Raw genomic sequence first — 20897 nt, 5'->3', positions numbered from 1 at the left:
GGGAAGAGCAGTGTGGTTTCATTAGTGGTAGAGGATGTGTGGATCAGGTGTTTGCATTGAAGAATGTATATGAGAAATACTTAGAAAAGGAAATGGATTTGCATGTAGCACTTATGGATCTGGAGAAGGCATATGATAGAGTTGATAGAAATGCTCTGTGGAAGGTATTAAGAATATATGGTGTGGGAGGCAAGTGGTTAGAAGCAGTGAAAAGTTTTTATCGAGGATAAAAACTTGGCATGTGTACGTGTAGGAAGAGAGGAAAGTGATTGGTTCTCAATGAATGTAGGTTTGCGGCAGGGGTGTGTGATGTCTCCATGGTTGTTTAATTTGTTTATGGATGGGGTTGTTAGGGATGTGAATGCAAGAGTTTTGGAAAGAGGGGCAAGTATGAAATCTGTTGTGGATGAGAGAGCTTGGGAAGTGAGTCATTTGTTGTTCGCTGATGACACAGCGCTGGTGGCTGATTCATGTGAGAAACTGCAGAAGCTGGTGACTGAGTTTGGTAAAGTGTGTGAAAGAAGAAAGTTAAGAGTAAATGTGAATAAGAGCAAGGTTATTAGGTACAGTAGGGTTGAGGGTCAAGTCAATTGGAAGGTAAGTTTGAATGGAGAAAAACTGGAGGAAGTGAAGTGTTTTAGATATCTGGGAGTGGATCTGGCAGTGGATGGAACCATGGAAGCAGAAGTGAATCATAGGGTAGGGGAGGGGGCAAAAATCCTGGGAGCCTTGAAGAATGTGTGGAAGTCGAGAACATTATCTCGGAAAGCAAAAATGGGTATGTTTGAAGGAATAGTGGTTCCAACAATGTTGTATGGTTGTGAGGCGTGGGCTATGGATAGAGTTGTGCGCAGGAGGGTAGCTGTGCTGCAAATGAGATGTTTGAGGACAATGTGTGGTGTGAGGTGGTTTGATCGAGTAAGTAATGTAAGGGTAAGAGAGATGTGTGGAAATAATAAGAGCATGGTTGAGAAAGCAGAAGAGGGTGTTTTGAAATGGTTTGGGCACATGGAGAGAATGAGTGAGGAAAGATTGACCAAGAGGATATATGTGTCGGAGGTGGAGGGAACGAGAAGAAGTGGGAGACCAAATTGGAGGTGGAAAGATGGAGTGAAAAAGATTTTGAGTGATCGGGGCCTGAACATGCAGGAGGGTGAAAGGCGGGCAAGGAATAGAGTGAATTGGATCGATGTGGTATACCGGGGTTGACGTGCTGTCAGTGGATTGAATCAGGGCATGTGAAGCGTCTGGGGTAAACCATGGAAAGTTGTGTGGGGCTTGGATGTGGAAAGGGAGCTGTGGTTTCGGGCATTATTGCATGACAGCTAGAGACTGAGTGTGAACGAATGGGGCCTTTGTTGTCTTTTCCTAGCACTACCTCGCTAGGGGGATGGTATTACATGTGTGGAGAGGTGGCGATGGGAATGAATAAAGGCAGACAGTGTGAATTGTGTGCATGGGTATATATGTATGTGTCTGTGTGTGTATATATATGTGTACATTGAGATGTATAGGTAGGTATATTTGCGTGTGTGGACGTTTATGTATATGCATGTGTATGAGGGTGGGTTGGGCCATTTTCTTTCGTCTGTTTACTTGCGCTACCTCGCAAACGCGGGAGACAGCGACAAAGCAAAATAAATAAAAAATGAATAAATAAATATATATATATATATATATATATATATATATATATATATATATATATATATATATATATATTATATATATATATATATATATATATATATATATATATATATATATATATATATATATATATATATATTTTAATATTCATATTTTGCTTTGTCGCTGCTTCCCGCGTTAGCGAGGTAGTGCAAGGAAACAGACGAAAGAATGGCCCAACCCACCCACATACATATGTATACCCATACACGTCCGCAGACGCAAATATACATACCTATACATCTCAACGTATTCATAAATATACACATATAGATATATACATAAATACACAAGTACATAATTCATACTGTCTGCCTTTATTCATTCCAATCGCTACCTCATACACATGTAATAACAACCCCCTCCCCCCTCATGTGTGCGAGGTAGTGCTATGAAAAGACAACAAAGGCCCCATTCATTCACACTCAGTCTCTAGCTGTCATGTAATAATGCACCGAAACCACAGTTCCATTTCCAAATCCAGGCCCCACAGAACTTTCCATGGTTTACCCCAGACACTTCACATGCTCTGATTCAATCCACTGACAGCACGTCGGCCCCGGTATACCACATCGTTCCAATTCACTCTATTCCTTGCATGCCTTTCACCCTCCTGCATGTTCAGGCCCCGATCACTCAAAATCTTTTTCACTCCATCTTTCTACCTCCAATTTGGTCTCCCACTTCTCCTCATTCCCTCCATCTCTGACACATATATCCTCTTGGTCAATCTTTACTCACTCATTCTCTCCATGTGACCAAACAATTTCAAAACACCCTCTTCTGCTCTCTCAACCACACTCTTTTTCTTACCACACATCTCTCTTACCCTTTAATTACTTACTCGATCAAACCACCTCACACCACATATTGTCCTCAAACATCTCATTTCCAGCACATCCACCCTCCTGCGCACAACTCTATCCATAGCCCACGCCTCACAACCATACAACATTGTTGGAACCACTATTCCTTCAAACATACCCATTTTGCTTTCCGAGATAATGTTCTTGACTTCCACGCACTCTTCAATGCTCCAATAATTTTCGCCCCCTCCCCCACCTTATGATTCACTTCCACTTCCATGGTTCCATCCGCTGCCAGATCCACTCCCAGATATTTAAAACACTTCACTTCCTCCAGTATTTCTCCATTCAAACTTACCTTCCAATTGACTTGACCCTCAATATTAATGTACCTAATAACATTGCTCTTATTCACATTTATTCTCTACTTTCTTGTTTCACACACTTTACCAAACTCAGTCACCAGCTTCTGCAGTTTCTCACATGAATCAGCCACCAGCGCTGTATCAGCAACCAACAACTGACTCACATCCCAAGCTTTCTCATCCACAACAGACTGTATACTTGCCACTCTTTCCAAAACTCTTGCATTCAACTCCCTAAAAACCCCATCCATAAACAAATTAAACAACCATGGAGACATCACACACCCCTGCCTACATTCACTGAAAACCAATCATTTTCCTCTCTTCCTACATGTACACATGCCTTACATCCTCGATAAAAACTTTTCACTGCTTCTAACAACTTGCCTCCCACACCATATATTCTTAATACCTTCCACAGAGCATCTCTATCAACTCTATCATATGCCTTCTCCAGATCCCTGAATGCTACATACAAATCCATTTGCTTTTCTAAGTATTTCTCACCTAAATTCTTCAAAGCAAACACCTGATCCACACATCCTCTACCACTTCTGAAACCACACTGCTCTTCCCCAGTCTGATGCTCTGTACATGCCTTCACCCTCTCAATCAATATCCTCCTATATAATTTACCAGGAATACTCAACAAACTTATACCTCTGTAATTTGAGCACCCACCTTTGTCCCCTTTGCCTTTGTACAATGGCACTATGCAGGCATTCCGCCAATCCTCAGGCACCTTACCATGAGTCATACATACATAAAAATAGCCTTACCAACCAGTCAACAATACAGTCACCGCCTTTTTAATAAATTCCACAGCAATACCATCCAACGCCGCTGCCTTGCCGGCTTTCATCTTCTGCAAAGCTTTTACTACCTCTTCTCTGTTTACCAAATTATTTTCTCTAACCCTCTCACTTTGCACACCACCTCAACCAAAATACCATATATCTGCCGGTCTATCATCAAACACATTCAACAAACCTTCAAAATACTCATTCCATCTCCTTCTCACATCAACACTACTTGTTATCACTTCCCCATTAACCCCCTTCACTGAGGTTCCCATTTGTTCCCTTCTCTTACGCACTTTATTCACCTCCTTCCAGAACATCGTTTTATTCTCCCTAAAATTTAATGATACTTTCTCACTCTTACTCTCATTTGCCCTCTTTTTCACCTCTTGCACCTTTCTCTTAACCTGATGCCACTTTTTTTTATATATCTCCCACTCAGTTGCATTATTTCCCTGCAAAAATCGTCCAAATGCCTCTCTCTTCTCTTTTACTAGTAATCTTGCTTCTTCATCCCACCATTCCCTACCCTTTCTAATCTGCCCACCTCCCAAGCTTCTCATGCCACAAGCATCTTTTGCGCAAGCCATCACTGCTTCTCTAAATACATCCCTGTCCTCCCCCACCCCTCCTTTGTTCTCACCTTTTTCCATTCTGTACTCAGTCTCTCCTGGTACTTCCTCACACAAGTCTCCTTCCCAAGCTCACTTACTCTCACTACTCTCTTCACCCCAAACATTCTCCCTTCTTTTCTGAAAACCTCTACAAATCTTGACCTTCGCCTCTACAAGATAATGATCAGACATCCCTCCAGTTGCACCTCTCAGCACATTAACATCCAAAAGTCTCTCTTTCGTGTGCCTATCAATTAACACGTAATTAAATGACGCTCTCTGGCCATCTCTCCTACTTACATACGTATATTTATGTATATTTCCCTTTTTAAACCAGGTATTCCCAATTACCAGTCCTTTTTCAGCACATAAATCTACAAGGTCTTCACTATTTCCATTTACAACACTGAACATCCCAAGTACACCAATTATTCCCTCAACTGCCACATTACTCACCTTTGCATTAAAATCACCCATCACTATAACCCGGTCTCGCGCATCAAAACTACTAACACACTCATTCAGCTGCTCCCAAAACACTTGCCTCTCATGATCTTTCTTCTCATGCCCAAGTGCATATGCCCAATAATCACCCATCTCTGTCCATCAACTTTCAGTTTTACCCATATCAATCTAGAGTTTACTTTCTTACACTCTATCACATACTCCCACCACTCCTGTTTCAGGAGTAGTGCTCCTCCTTCCCTTGCTCTTGTCCTCTCACTAACCCATGAATGTCCCAAGACATTCCCAAACCACTCTTCTCCTTTACCATTAAGCTTCGTTTCACTCAGAGCCAAAACATCCAGGTTCCTTACCTCAAACATACTACCTATCTCTCCTTTTTCTCATCTTGGTTACATCCACACGCATTTACACACCCTAATCTGAGCCTTCGAGGAGGATGAGCACTCCCCGTGTGACTCCTTCTTCTGTTTCCCCTTTTAGAAAGTTAAAATACAAGGAGGGGAGGGTTTCTAGCCCCTTGCTCCCATCCCCTTTAGTCACCTTCTACGACACGTGAGGAATGCGTGGGAAGTAATCTTTCTCCCCTGTCCCCAGGGATAATATATGTATGTATGTATGTATATCACACACCCTGCCACAAACCTACATTCACTGAGAACCAATCACTTTCCTCTCTTCCTACACGTACACATGCCTTACATCCTCGATAAAAACTTTTCACTGCTTCTAACAACTTGCCTCCCACACCATATATTCTTAATACCTTCCACAGAGCATCTCTATCAACTCTATCATATGCCTTCTCCAGATCCATAAATGCTACATACAAATCCATTTGCTTTTCTAAGTATTTCTCACATACATTCTTCAAAGCAAACACCTGATCCACACATCCTCTACCACTTATGAAACCACACTGCTCTTCCCCAATCTGATGCTCTGTACATGCCTTCACCCTCTCAATCAATACCCTCCCATATAATTTACCAGGAATACTCAACAAACTTATACCTCTGTAAGTTTAATTTGTTTATGGATGGGGTTGTTAGGGAGGTAAATGCAAGAGTTTTGGAAAGAGGGGCAAGTATGAAGTCTGTTGGGGATGAGAGAGCTTGGGAAGTGAGTCAGTTGTTGTTTGCTGATGATACAGCGCTGGTGGCTGATTCATGTGAGAAAATGCAGAAGCTGGTGACTGAGTTTGGAAAAGTGTGTGGAAGAAGAAAGTTAAGAGTAAATGTGAATAAGAGCAAGGTTATTAGGTACAGTAGGGTTGAGGGTCAAGTCAATTGGGAGGTGAGTTTGAATGGAGAAAAACTGGAGGAAGTGAAGTGTTTTAGATATCTGGGAGTGGATCTGGCAGCGGATGGAACCATGGAAGCGGAAGTGGATCATAGGGTGGGGGAGGGGGCGAAAATCCTGGGGGCCTTGAAGAATGTGTGGAAGTCGAGAACATTATCTCGGAAAGCAAAAATGGGTATGTTTGAAGGAATAGTGGTTCCAACAATGTTGTATGGTTGCGAGGCGTGGGCTATGGATAGAGTTGTGCGCAGGAGGATGGATGTGCTGGAAATGAGATGTTTGAGGACAATGTGTGGTGTGAGGTGGTTTGATCGAGTGAGTAACGTAAGGGTAAGAGAGATGTGTGGAAATAAAAAGAGCGTGGTTGAGAGAGCAGAAGAGGGTGTTTTGAAGTGGTTTGGGCACATGGAGAGGATGAATGAGGAAAGATTGACCAAGAGGATATATGTGTCGGAGGTGGAGGGAACAAGGAGAAGAGGGAGACCAAATTGGAGGTGGAAAGATGGAGTGAAAAAGATTTTGTGTGATCGGGGCCTGAACATGCAGGAGGGTGAAAGGAGGGCAAGGAATAGAGTGAATTGGAGCGATGTGGTATACCGGGGTTGACGTGCTGTCAGTGGATTGAAGCAGGGCATGTGAAGCGTCTGGGGTAAACCATGGAAAGCTGTGTAGGTAAGTATATTTGCGTGTGTGGACGTATGTATATACATGTGTATGGGGGGGGTTGGGCCATTTCTTTCGTCTGTTTCCTTGCGCTACCTCGCAAACGCGGGAGACAGCGACAAAGTATAATAATAATAAATAATGTATGTATATATATATATATATATATATATATATATATATATATATATATATATATATATATATATATATATATATATATGTATATATAATATATGTATGTATGGATAATATATGGATAATATATGGATAATATATGTATGTATGTATGTATATATATATATTTTTTTATACTTTGTCGCTGTCTCCCGCGTTTGCGAGGTAGCGCAAGGAAACAGACGAAAGAAATGGCCCAACCCACCCCCATACACATGTATATACATAGGTCCACACACGCAAATATACATACCTACACAGCTTTCCATGGTTTACCCCAGATGCTTCACATGCCTTGATTCAATCTACTGACAGCACGTCAACCCCGGTATACCACATCACTCCAATTCACTCTGTTCCTTGCCCTCCTTTCACCCTCCTGCATGTTCAGGCCCCGATCACACAAAATCTTTTTCACTCCATCTTTCCACCTCCAATTTGGTCTCCCTCTTCTCCTTGTTCCCTCCACCTCCGACACATATATCCTCTTGGTCAATCTTTCCTCACTCATCCTCTCCATGTGCCCAAACCACTTCAAAACACCCTCTTCTGCTCTCTCAACCACGCTCTTTTTATTTCCACACATCTCTCTTACCCTAACGTTACTCACTTGATCAAACCACCTCACACCACACATTGTCCTCAAACATCTCATTTCCAGCACATCCATCCTCCTGCGCACAACTCTATCCATAGCCCACGCCTCGCAACCATACAACATTGTTGGAACCACTATTCCTTCAAACATACCCATTTTTGCTTTCCGAGATAATGTTCTCGACTTCCACACATTCTTCAAGGCCCCCAGGATTTTCGCCCCCTCCCCCACCCTATGATCCACTTCCGCTTCCATGGTTCCATCCACTGCCAGATCCACTCCCAGATATCTAAAACACTTCACTTCCTCCAGTTTTTCTCCATTCAAACTCACCTCCCAATTGACTTGACCCTCAACCCTACTGTACCTAATAACCTTGCTCTTATTCACATTTACTCTTAACTTTCTTCTTCCACACACTTTACCAAACTCAGTCACCAGCTTCTGCAGTTTCTCACATGAATCAGCCACCAGCGCTGTGTCATCAGCGAACAACAACTGACTCACTTCCCAAGCTCTCTCATCCCCAATAGACTTCATACTTGCCCCTCTTTCCAAAACTCTTGCATTTACCTCCCTAACAACCCCATCCATAAACAAATTAAACAACCATGGAGACATCACACACCCCTGCCGCAAACCAACATTCACTGAGAACCAATCACTTTCCTCTCTTCCTACACGTACACATGCCTTACATCCTCGATAAAAACTTTTCACTGCTTCTAACAACTTGCCTCCCACACCATATATTCTTAATACCTTCCACAGAGCATCTCTATCAACTCTATCATATGCCTTCTCCAGATCCATAAATGCTACATACAAATCCATTTGCTTTTCTAAGTATTTCTCACATACATTCTTCAAAGCAAACACCTGATCCACACATCCTCTACCATTTCTCAAACCACACTGCTCTTCCCCAATCTGATGCTCTGTACATGCCTTCACCCCCTCAATCAATACCCTCCCATATAATTTACCAGGAATACTCAACAAACTTATACCTCTGTAATTTGAGCACTCACTCTTATCCCCTTTGCCTTTGTACAATGGCACTATGCACGCATTCCGCCAATCCTCAGGCACCTCACCATGAGTCATACATACATTAAATAACCTTACCAACCAGTCAACAATACAGTCACCCCCTTTTTTAATAAATTCCACTGCAATACCATCCAAACCTGCTGCCTTGCCGGCTTTCATCATCCGCAAAGCTTTCACTACCTCTTCTCTGTTTACCAAATCATTTTCCCTAACCCTTTCACTTTGCACACCACCTCGACCAAAACACCCTATATCTGCCACTCTATCATCAAACACATTCAACAAACCTTCAAAATACTCACTCCATCTCCTTCTCACATCACCACTACTTGTTATCACCTCCCCATTTGCGCCCTTCACTGAAGTTCCCATTTGCTCCCTTGTCTTACGCACTTTATTTACCTCCTTCCAGAACATCTTTTTATTCTCCCTAAAATTTAATGATACTCTCTCACCCCAACTCTCATTTGCCCTTTTTTTCACCTCTTGCACCTTTCTCTTGACCTCCTGTCTCTTTCTTTTATACATCTCCCACTCAATTGCATTTTTTCCCTGCAAAAATCGTCCAAATGCCTCTCTCTTCTCTTTCACTAATACTCTTACTTCTTCATCCCACCACTCACTACCCTTTCTAATCAACCCACCTCCCACTCTTCTCATGCCACAAGCATCTTTTCCGCAATCCATCACTGATTCCCTAAATACATCCCATTCCTCCCCCACTCCCCTTACTTCTATTGTTCTCACCTTTTTCCATTCTGTACTCAGTCTCTCCTGGTACTTCCTCACACAGGTCTCCTTCTCAAGCTCACTTACTCTCACCACCCTCTTCACCCCAACATTCACTCTTCTTTTCTGAAAACCCATACAAATCTTCACCTTAGCCTCCACAAGATAATGATCAGACATCCCTCCAGTTGTACCTCTCAGCACATTAACATCCAAAAGTCTCTCTTTCGCACGCCTGTCAATTAACACGTAATCCAATAACGCTCTCTGGCCATCTCTCCTACTTACATAAGTATACTTATGTATATCTCGCTTTTTAAACCAGGTATTCCCAATCATCAGTCCTTTTTCAGCACATAAATCTACAAGCTCTTCACCATTTCCATTTACAACACTGAACACCCCATGTATACCAATTATTCCCTCAACTGCCACATTACTAACCTTTGCATTCAAATCACCCATCACTATAACCCGGTCTCGTGCATCAAAACCACTAACACACTCATTCAGCTGCTCCCAAAACACTTGCCTCTCTTGATCTTTCTTCTCATGCCCAGGTGCATAAGCACCAATAATCACCCACCTCTCTCCATCAACTTTCAGTTTTACCCATATTAATCGAGAATTTACTCTCTTACACTCTATCACATACTCCCACAGCTCCTGTTTCAGGAGTATTGCTACTCCTTCCCTTGCTCTTGTCCTCTCACTAACCCCTGACTTTACTCCCCAGACATTCCCAAACCACTCTTCCCCTTTACCCTTGAGCTTCGTTTCACTCAGAGCCAAAACATCCAGGTTCCTTTCCTCAAACATACTACCTATCTCTCCTTTTTTCACATCTTGGTTACATCCACACACATTTAGGCACCCCACTCTGAGCCTTCGAGGAGGATGAGCACTCCCCGCGTGACTCCTTCTTCTGTTTCCCATTTTTTTAGAAAGTTAATACAAGGAGGGGAGGATTTCTGGCCCCCCGCTCCCGTCCCCTCTAGTCGCTTTCTACGACACGCGAGGAATACGTGGGAAGTATTCTTTCACCCCTATCCCCAGGGATAATATACATATATATATATATATATATACACATACACACACATACACATACATACGCACATATACACACACACACACATACATATATATACATATGAAAAATGTAAGAAACAATTTAGAAAACTGAAACTTCTAGCTTGAAATATATATATGTATATATATATGTATATATATATATATATATATATATATATATATATATATATATATATATATATATATATATATTATCCCTGGGGATAGGGGAGAAAGAATACTTCCCACGTATTCCCTGCGTGTCGTAGAAGGGCATGTGAAGCGTCTGGGGTAAACCATGGAAAGTTGTGTGGGGCCTGGATGTGGAAAGGGAGCTGTGGTTCGGGCATTATTGCATGACAGCTGGAGACTGAGTGTGAACGAATGGGGCTTTTGTTATCTTTTCCTAGCGCCACCTCACACACATGAGGGGGGAGGGGGATGGTATTCCATGTGTGGCGAGGTGGCGATGGGAATGAATAACGGCAGACAGTGTGAATTGTGTGCATGGGTATATATGTATGTGTCTGTGTGTGTATATATATGTGGCCATTGAGATGTATAGGTATGTATATTTGCGTGTGTGGACGTGTGTGTATATATATGTGTATGGGGGTGGGTTGGGCCATTTCTTTCTTCTGTTTCGTTGTGCTACCTCGCAAATGCGGGAGACAGCAATAAAAAAAAAAGAAAAATATATATATATATATATATATATATATATATATATATATATATATATATATATATATATATATATATATATATATATATATATAAGAGTGAGTGCTCAAATTACAGAGGTATAAGTTTGTTGAGTATTCCTGGTAAATTATATGGGAGGGTATTGATTGAGAGGGTGAAGGCATGTACAGAGCATCAGATTGGGGAAGAGCAGTGTGGTTTCAGAAGTGGCAGAGGAAACGTGGATCAGGTGTTTGCTTTGAAGAATGTATGTGAGAAATACTTAGAAAAGCAAATGGATTTGTATGTAGCATTTATGGATCTGGAGAAGGCATATGATAGAGTTGAGAGAGATGCTCTGTGGAAGGTATTAAGAATATATGGTGTGGGAGGAAAGTTGTTAGAAGCAGTGAAAAGTTTTTATCGAGGATGTAAGGCATGTGTACGTGTAGGAAGAGAGGAAAGTGATTGGTTCTCAGTGAATGTAGGTTTGCGGCAGGGGTGTGTGATGTCTCCATGGTTGTTTAATTTGTTTATGGATGGGGTTGTTAGGGAGGTAAATGCAAGAGTTTTGGAAAGAGGGGCAAGTATGAAGTCTGTTGGGGATGAGAGAGCTTGGGAAGTGAGTCAGTTGTTGTTCGCTGATGATACAGCGCTGGTGGCTGATTCATGTGAGAAACTTCAGAAGCTGGTGACTGAGTTTGGTAAAGTGTGTGGAAGAAGAAAGTTAAGAGTAAATGTGAATAAGAGCAAGGTTATTAGGTACAGTAGGGTTGAGGGTCAAGTCAATTGAGAGGTGAGTTTGAATGGAGAAAAACTGGAGGAAGTGAAGTGTTTTAGATATCTGGGAGTGGATCTGGCAGCAGATGGAACCATGGAAGCGGAAGTGGATCATAGGGTGGGGGAGGGGGCGAAAATTCTGGGGGCCTTGAAGAATGTGTGGAAGTCGAGAACATTATCTCGGAAAGCAAAAATGGGTATGTTTGAAGGAATAGTGGTTCCAACAATGTTGTATGGTTGCGAGGCGTGGGCTATGGATAGAGTTGTGCGCAGGAGGATGGATGTGCTGGAAATGAGATGTTTGAGGACAATGTGTGGTGTGAGGTGGTTTGATCGAGTGAGTCAAGTAAGGGTAAGAGAGATGTGTGGAAATAAAAAGAGCGTGGTTGAGAGAGCAGAAGAGGGTGTTTTGAAGTGGTTTGGGCACATGGAGAGAATGAGTGAGGAAAGATTGACCAAGAGGATATATGTGTCGGAGGTGGAGGGAACGAGGAGAAGAGGGAGACCAAATTGGAGGTGGAAAGATGGAGTGAAAAAGATTTTGTGTGATCGGGGCCTGAACATGGAGGAGGGTGAAAGGAGGGCAAGGAATAGAGTGAATTGGAGCGATGTGGTATACCGGGGTTGACGTGCTGTCAGTGGATTGAATCAAGGCATGTGAAGCGTCTGGGGTAAACCATGGAAAGCTGTGTAGGTATGTATATTTGTGTGTGTGGACGTATGTATATACATGTGTATGGGGGGGGTTGGGCCATTTCTTTCGTCTGTTTCCTTGCGCTACCTCGCAAATGCGGGAGACAGCGACAAAGTAAAAAAAAAAAAAAAAAAAAAATATATATATATATATATATATATATATATATATATATATATATATATATATATCCCTGGGGATAGGGGAGAAAGAATACTTCCCACGTATTCCCTGTGTGTCGTAGAAGGCGACTAAAAGGGGAGGGAGCGGGTGGCTGGAAATCCTCCCCTTTCTTGTTTTTGTTTTTTTTAATTTTCCAAAAGAAGGAACAGAGAAGGGGGTCAGGTGAGGATATTCCCTCTAAGGTTCAGTTCTTTGATCTTAACGCTACCTCGCTAACGCGGGAAATGGCAAATAGTATGAAAAAAAAAAAAATATATATATATATATATATATATATATATATATATATATATATATATATATATATATATATATTTATATATATTATCCCTGGGGATAGGGGATTAAGAATACTTCCCACGTATTCCCTGCGTGTCGTAGAAGGCGACTAAAAGGGGAGGGAGCGGGGGGCTGGAAATCCTCCCCACTCGTTTTTTTTTTTAATTTTCCAAAAGAAGGAACAGAGGGGGCCAGGTGAGGATATTCCAAAAAAGGCCCAGTCCTCTGTTCTTAACGCTACCTCGCTAACGCGGGAAATGGCGAATAGTTTAAAAGAAAAGAAAAAGATTTATATATATATATATATATATATATATATATATATATATATATATATATATATATATATATATATAAAGATGTTCTGGAAGGAGGTAAATAAAGTGCGTAAGACAAGGGAGCAAATGGGAACTTCAGTGAAGGGCGCAAATGGGGAGGTGATAACAAGTAGTGGTGATGTGAGAAGGAGATGGAGTGAGTATTTTGAAGGTTTGTTGAATGTGTTTGATGATAGAGTGGCAGATATAGGGTGTTTTGGTCGAGGTGGTGTGCAAAGTGAGAGGGTTAGGGAAAATGATTTGGTAAACAGAGAAGAGGTAGTAAAAGCTTTGTGGAAGATGAAAGCCGGCAAGGCAGCAGGTTTGGATGGTATTGCAGTCGAATTTATTAAAAAACGGGGTGACTGTATTACTGACTGGTTGGTAAGGTTATTTAATGTATGTATGACTCATGGTGAGGTGCCTGAGGATTGGCGGAATGCGTGCATAGTGCCATTGTACAAAGGCAAAGGGGATAAGAGTGAGTGCTCAAATTACAGAGGTATAAGTTTGTTGAGTATTCCTGGTAAATTATATGGGAGGGTATTGATTGAGAGGGTGAAGGATGTACAGAGCATCAAATTGGGGAAGAGCAGTGTGGTTTCAGAAGTGGTAGAGGATGTGTGGATCAGGTGTTTGCTTTGAAGAATGTATGTGAGAAATACTTAGAAAAGCAAATGGATTTGTATGTAGCATTTATGGATCTGGAGAAGGCATATGATATAGTTGATAGAGATGCTCTGTGGAAGGTATTAAGAATATATGGTGTGGGAGGCAAGTTGCTCGAAGCAGTGAAAAGTTTTTATCGAGGATGTGAGGCATGTGTACGTGTAGGAAGAGAGGAAAGTGATTGGTTCTCAGTGAATGTAGGTTTGCGGCAGGGGTGTGTGATGTCTCCATAGTTGTTTAATTTGTTTATGGATGGGGTTGTTAGGGAGGTGAATGCAAGAGTTTTGGAAAGAGGGGCAAGTATGAAGTCTGTTGGGGATGAGAGAGCTTGGGAAGTGAGTCAGTTGTTGTTCGCTGATGATACAGTGCTGGTGGCTGATTCATGTGAGAAACTACAGAAGCTGGTGACTGAGTTTGGTAAAGTGTGTGAAAGATGAAAGTTAAGAGTAAATGTGAATAAGAGCAAGGTTATTAGGTACAGTAGGGTTGAGGGTCAAGTCAATTGGGAGGTAAGTTTGAATGGAGAAAAACTGGAGGAAGTAAAGTGTTTTAGATATCTGGGAGTGGATCTGGCAGCGGATGGAACCATGGAAGCGGAAGTGGATCACAGGGTGGGGGAGGGGGCGAAAATCCTGGGAGCCTTGAAAAATGTGTGGAAGTCGAGAACATTATCTCGGAAAGCAAAAATGGGTATGTTTGAAGGAATAGTGGTTCCAACAATGTTGTATGGTTGTGAGGCGTGGGCTATGGATAGAGTTGTGCGCAGGAGGATGGATGTGCTGGAAATGAGATGTTTGAGGACAATGTGTGGTCTGAGGTGGTTTGATCGAGTGAGTAACGTAAGGGTAAGAGAGATGTGTGGAAATAAAAAGAGCGTGGTTGAGAGAGCAGAAGAGGGAAATGTGGGATACAGCGACAAAGCAAAAAAAAAAAAAAAAAAAAAAAATATATATATATATATATATATATATATATATATATATATATATATATATATATATATATATATATATGTATATATATATATATATATATATATATATATATATATATATATATATATATATATATATATATATATATATATCAAAAAGCCACGGTGGCGTAGCACAGCCCTGTATCACTCCTACATGTATACTGAAACCTTCACCAACCTCTCTGTCCACTCTTACAACTACATTTCTTTTCATCCTCTACAAAAGGCTTACACACCATCCAACAGTTCTCCTCCTACTGTATATATCCCTACCACATTCCATTAAGCATTCCACTCGACTCTGTTATACATTTTCTCCAGATCCATGAATGACGCATACAGCTTCTTACCTTTTGTTAAATACTTTTCCACAGTCATTCTAACCTTAAAAATCTGATCCACTGATCCCCTACTTTTCCTCACACCCCTTTACTTCTTATAAATTCTGCATTCAGTCACTTCTATCACACTATCAATCAACACTCTTCTGTACACTTTTCCCAGTATACTTAACACACTTATTCCCCTAAAATTGCTATATACATCCTTAACACATTTTTCTTTGAAAAAGGATCAATATCTTTCACCTAATCCTCAGGCACAACTTTCTTCATCCATCCAATCACTCTGTCACACTTTCTCCTCCATACTTTAACATTTCAGTCATAATCCAATCCATAACAGGTGCCTCTCCTACCTTCAACCTTATAATCACTCTTTTTACCTCCCTTCCTGCCAAGACCTTGTATCTGTATCCTTTCTCTTCCATCCTTCATACCCATGCATATTACAAGTGTTGCCTCATTTACCACATTCATTAATTTTTCAAAATACTTTTCCCATCTTCCTTTTACTTCCTCCTTTTAATTCAGCAACTCCTCTTCCTTACATCTCCCATTTACATTTACATTCTTACATCTGTCTCTTTCCTTTTCACCTCAGTCCAGTATAATTTCTTATTTTCCCTAAACTTTTCACTCAACTTTCTTCCAAAATCTTCATATGCTCTTTCTTTGTTTTCCTCTATATGCCTCTTAACATTTCACTTACACATTTATATTCTACCCTCTTTTGCTGAACTTTCACTGGTACATTCCTTTCAATCTACCATATGCCTTTTTCTTTTTTCTTACAGCATTGCTACTTTCATCCAGCCACTTATTCTTATATCTCACAACCTTATATCCAACTCTTAATTCTACAACCTTTAAGTCTTTCTCTAAACATTTCTAATTGGTATTACATTCTACAAAGATAAAGTTAGTTTTCTTTTGCAAGCTTCATTACATATAGTACTTGATGAACTTACTGTTATATTCTTCTTGTACACGTCTCATCAGGAAAGTAAGTATCTTACAATCACCAGCCTGATGGTGAGCAATTAGGCCAAATAACTTTGCAGCAACAGGTGTATGTTCACGACTGCTCAGTCCATGGTTACACAACTCTTCTGCAAACCATCTGAAATAAAAATAAATAATGCTTAAAGACATGAAACAGCTAAAAATGTATATGACATTTGAAAACTCTCTTGTTCCAAAGTGGCATCCCATAAAAACAAGTGATTCTCTAGGATGGATTTTAGGAAAATCAGGCTCAGGACCTTTTAACTATCTTTTTTGTGGGGAAACACCAGCTTCACCAGCTGTTACTAACCTCCCAACTAGGTAGCAACACATTGCTCTGAGGCCACTGCAGAGATGACATCACTGACCCACTCACTTTCAGCTGCCTGGCAATTCAGAATTCATAAATCGTAAACAACCCAAAAGCTATAACAAATGGTATTGAGAAAGGATTTTGAAATAGGAGAGAAGGCAGATCTGGGAAAGGAATCAATGAAAAAGTGTTTGCAGAACACCAACTCAAGAGAAATTTTTTTTCCCAAATTTCAAAACCTACATTATCCTGTTTTCCAGTTAGTTCTTGTGTGTAATGCTGGTAAGCAGAACAGGATGTCTGGAAGGTCAGGTGCCTGTAGTTGGTTTATGTGGGTCATGGGTGAGTGTTAAGCCAAATGGAATAGTGGGTACTGAAATCTCCAGAGAAAGATGCTGGGCATGCTGGTGAGGTTTTGAAGTTGGAAGTGTAACTCTGTGTGTGTGTGTGTGTGTGTGTGTGTGTGTGTGTGTGTGTGTGTGTGTGTGTGTGTGTGTGTGTGTGTGTGTGTAAGTGTGTGTGTGTGTGTGTGTGTGTGTGTGTGTGTGTGTGGTGTGTGTGTGTGTGTGTGTGTGTGTGTGTGTGTGTGTGTGTGTGTGTGTGTGTGTGTGTGTGTGGGGCTGTAGAAGAGGAGGCATGTAGACTGATTATGTTGTAGCTGGGACTGTTAAGTTTTAATTACTGGATCATATTTCTAGGGTGTTGTCATTGTCTGTGAGCTATTTTGTAGTGTCAGTGGTGTTGGAGAAAGGTATGGCTTGGTGGACATGGGTTCTGAGTCCTCCTTTTTGTCCTTGATGTCTGTCACTTCTTACAATTTTATAGTTGTAGAAATGCAGGGTACAGATCTAGGTGCAAGTCTGGTTTCTTGGATGAGGGTTATGTGGACAGTGCATTCTCTAAGTGGTTCAGTACTTCTCTGTGTTTGCTTCTGATGCCAATGGTAATGAGTTGAAGTGTATCTAGTTTGTTATTGGGTTTCTGTGGAGTGGAATGATTTGTTTGTGAAGAACAAGTGTGTGCATTCTGTCATATTGTTTGTTGTGTGTCTTTACTGAAGGTGAGAAGGTGCTTTGGGAGTTGTTGTCTGAGTGGTTACAGCATTTACATTCTTCTGGGTAGTCTTTAATAGATGACAGTAATGTGCATTGGAAGAAACAACAGTGAGAGAGGTTGGAGTGTCTGATAGAGGAGTGCTCTTAGGAGAAAGACTTTTGGTACTAAAGGCAGACTAGGGATCTTAAGTTAGGGTTAGTGTAATGGGCTTGCATTAGTAGTTGGGAAATGATGACTAACCCTCATCTCCCATTAGTAATATCATGTGTGAACATGTAAGATGTCTGGATATGACCCATGTTCTAGCTCAGTGGCTAGGGTCAGCTCAAGGTTATGCTCTATGGGGAAGCAAGGATATATAAAACCTTTTAGGGATTAAGGTTTTGTATGGCATGGCTCTGGTCATCAGCACCCTAGAATTCTCTTCTTGAATGTAGAATAGAAATTAGTGCAGCTTATGTTCCCATTTCTCATCCAAGATACCACCACAAACATGGGATTCATCAGAAAAAAAAATACATATACGGGTAAAACTGAAAGTAGATGGAGAGATGGGTGATTTTTGGTGCATATGCATCTGGGCATAAGAAGAAAGATCATGAGAGACAAGTGTTTTGGGAGCAGCTGAGTGAGTGTGTTAGTAGTTTTGATGCACGATACTGGGTTACAGAGATGGGTGATTTGAATGCAAAGGTGAGTAATGTGGCAGTTGAGGGAATAATTGGTGTACATGGGGTGTTCATTGTTGTACATGGAAATGGTGAAGAGCTTGTAGATTTATGTGCTGAAAAAGGACTGGTGATTGGGAATACCTGGCTTAAAAAGAGAGATATCATAAGTATACGTATGTAAGTAGGAGAGATGGTCAGAAAGCATTATTGGATTGCGTGTTAATCGATAGGCGCGCAAAAGAGAGACTTTTGGATGTTAATGTGCTGAGAGGTGCAACTGGAGGGATGTCTAATCATTATCGGGTGGAGGTGAAGGTGAAGATTTGCAGAGGTATTCAGAAAAGAAGAGAGAATATTGGGGTGAGGAGAGTGGTGAGAGTAAGTGAGCTTGAGAAGAAGGACTTGTGTGAGGAAGTACCAGGAGAGACTGAGTAGACAATGGAAAAAGATGAGAAGAAAGGACATAAGGGGAGTGAGGGAGGAATGGGATGTACTTAGGGAAGCAGTGATGGCTTCCGCAAAAGATGCTTGCGGCATGAGAAGCGTGGGAAGTGGGCAGATTAGAAAGAGTGCTGAGTGGTGGGATGAAGAAGTAAGATTATTAGTGAAAGAGAAGAGAGAGGCATTTGGATGATTTTTGCAGGGAAATAATGCAAATGACTGGGATATGTATAAATGAAAGAGGCAGGAGGTCAAGAGAAAGGTGCAAGAGGTAGAAAGGAGGGCAAATGAGAGTTGGGGTGAGAGAGTATCATTAAATTTTAGGGAAAATAAAAAGATGTTTTGGAAGGAGATAATCAAAATGCTTAAGACAAGAGAACAAATGGGAACATCAGTGAAGGGGGCTAATGGGGAGGTGATAACAAGTAGTGGTGATGTGAGAAGGAGATGGAGTGAGTATTTTGAAGGTTTGTTGAATATGTTTGATGATAGAGTGACAGAAAAAGGTGTTTTGGTCGAGGTAGTGTGCAAAGTGAGAGGGTTAAGGAGAATAATTTGGTAAACAGAGAAGACATAGTAAAAGCTTTGTGGAAGATGAAAGCCGGCAAGGCAGTGGATTTGGATGGTATTGCAGTGGCATTTATCAAAAAAGGGGGTGACTGTATTGTTGACTCGTTGGTAAGGTTATTCAATGTATGTATGACTCATGGTGAGGTGCCTGAGGGTTGGCAGAATGCTTGCAGAGTGCCATTGTACAAAGGCAAAGGCGAAAAAAGTGAGTGCTCAAATTACAGAGGAATAACTTTGTTGAGTATTCCTGGGAAATTATATGGGAGGGTATTGATTGAGAGAGGGAAGGCATGTTCAGAGCATCAGATTGGAGAAGAGCAGTGTGGTTTCAGAAGTGGTAGAGGATGTGCGGATCAGGTGTTTGCTTTGAAGAATGTATGTGAGAAATACTTAGAAAAGCAAATGGATTTGTATGTAGCATTTATGGATGTGGAGAAGGCATATGATAGGGTTGATAGAGATGCTCTGTGGAAGGTATTAAGAATATATGGTGTGAAAGGCAAGTTGTTAGAAGCAGTGAAAAGTTTTTATCAAGGATATAAGGCATGTGTACGTGTAGAAAGAGAGGAAAGTGATTGGTTTTCAGTGAATGATGGTTTGCAGAAGGGGTGCATGTTGTCTCCATGGTTGTTTAATTTGTTTATGGATGGGGTTGTTAGGGAGATGAATGCAAGAGTTTTGGAAAGAGGGGCAAGTATGCCGCCTGTTGTGGATGAGAGAGCTTGGGAAGTGAGTCAGTTGTTGTTCGCTGATGATTCAGCGCTAATGGCTGATTCGGGTGAGAAACTGCAGAAGCTGGTGACTGAGTTTGGTAAAGTGTGTCAAAGAAGAAAGCTGAGAGTAAATGTGAATAAGAGCAAGGTTATTAGGTACAGTAGGGTTGAGGGACAAATCAATTGGGAGGTAAGTTTGAATGGAAAAAACTGGAGGAAGTAAAGTGTTTAAGATATCTGGGAGTGGATTTAGCAGTGGATGGAACCGTGGAAGCAGAAATGAATCATAGGGTGGTGGAGGGGGTGAAAGTTCTGGGAGCATTGAAAAAAGTGTGGAAGTCGGGAACGTTGTCTTGGGAAGCAAAAATGGGTATGTTTGAAGGAATAGTTGTTCCAACAATGTTATATGGTTGTGAAGCGTGGCCTATAGATAGAGTTGTGAGGAGGAGGGAGGATGTGCTGGAAATGAGATGTTTGAGGACAATATGTGGTGTGAGGTGGTATGATCGAGTAAATAATTAAAGGGTAAGAGAGATGTGAGGTAATAAAAAGAGTATGATTGAGAGAGCAGAAGAGGGTGTTTTGAAATGGTTTGGTCACATGGAGAGAATGAGTGAGGAAAGATTGACAAAGAGAATATATGCGTCAGAGGTGGAGGGAATAAGGAAAAGTGGGAGACCAAATTGCAGGTGGAAAGATAGAGGGAAAAGATTTTGAATGATCGGGGACTGAATATGCAGGAGGGTGAAAGGTGTGCAAGGAATAGGGTGAATTGGAACAAAGTGGTATACCAGGGACGATGGGCTGTCAATGGATTGACCCAAGGCATGTGAAGTGTCTGGGATAAACCATGAAAAGTTTTATGGGGCT

At 41.2% G+C, this 20897-nt stretch overlaps 1 protein-coding gene across 1 annotated transcript in view; it reads right to left on the bottom strand.

Annotated features, from left to right (window-relative positions):
• Positions 1 to 20897, bottom strand: part of LOC139749160 (uncharacterized) — a 346975-nt gene that overhangs the window by 109758 nt on the left and 216320 nt on the right. The window contains exon 4 of the mRNA XM_071662812.1: positions 16227 to 16378. Coding sequence (XP_071518913.1) covers positions 16227 to 16378 — 152 coding nt within the window. The remainder of the gene's footprint in view (positions 1 to 16226; positions 16379 to 20897) is intronic.

This window comes from Panulirus ornatus, chromosome 6, assembly GCF_036320965.1.
Source record: "Panulirus ornatus isolate Po-2019 chromosome 6, ASM3632096v1, whole genome shotgun sequence".
In the NCBI taxonomy this organism is placed as follows: domain Eukaryota; kingdom Metazoa; phylum Arthropoda; class Malacostraca; order Decapoda; family Palinuridae; genus Panulirus; species Panulirus ornatus.
Note: the sequence above shows the minus strand (reverse complement) of the source record. Positions and strands in the feature narration are given on the sequence as shown.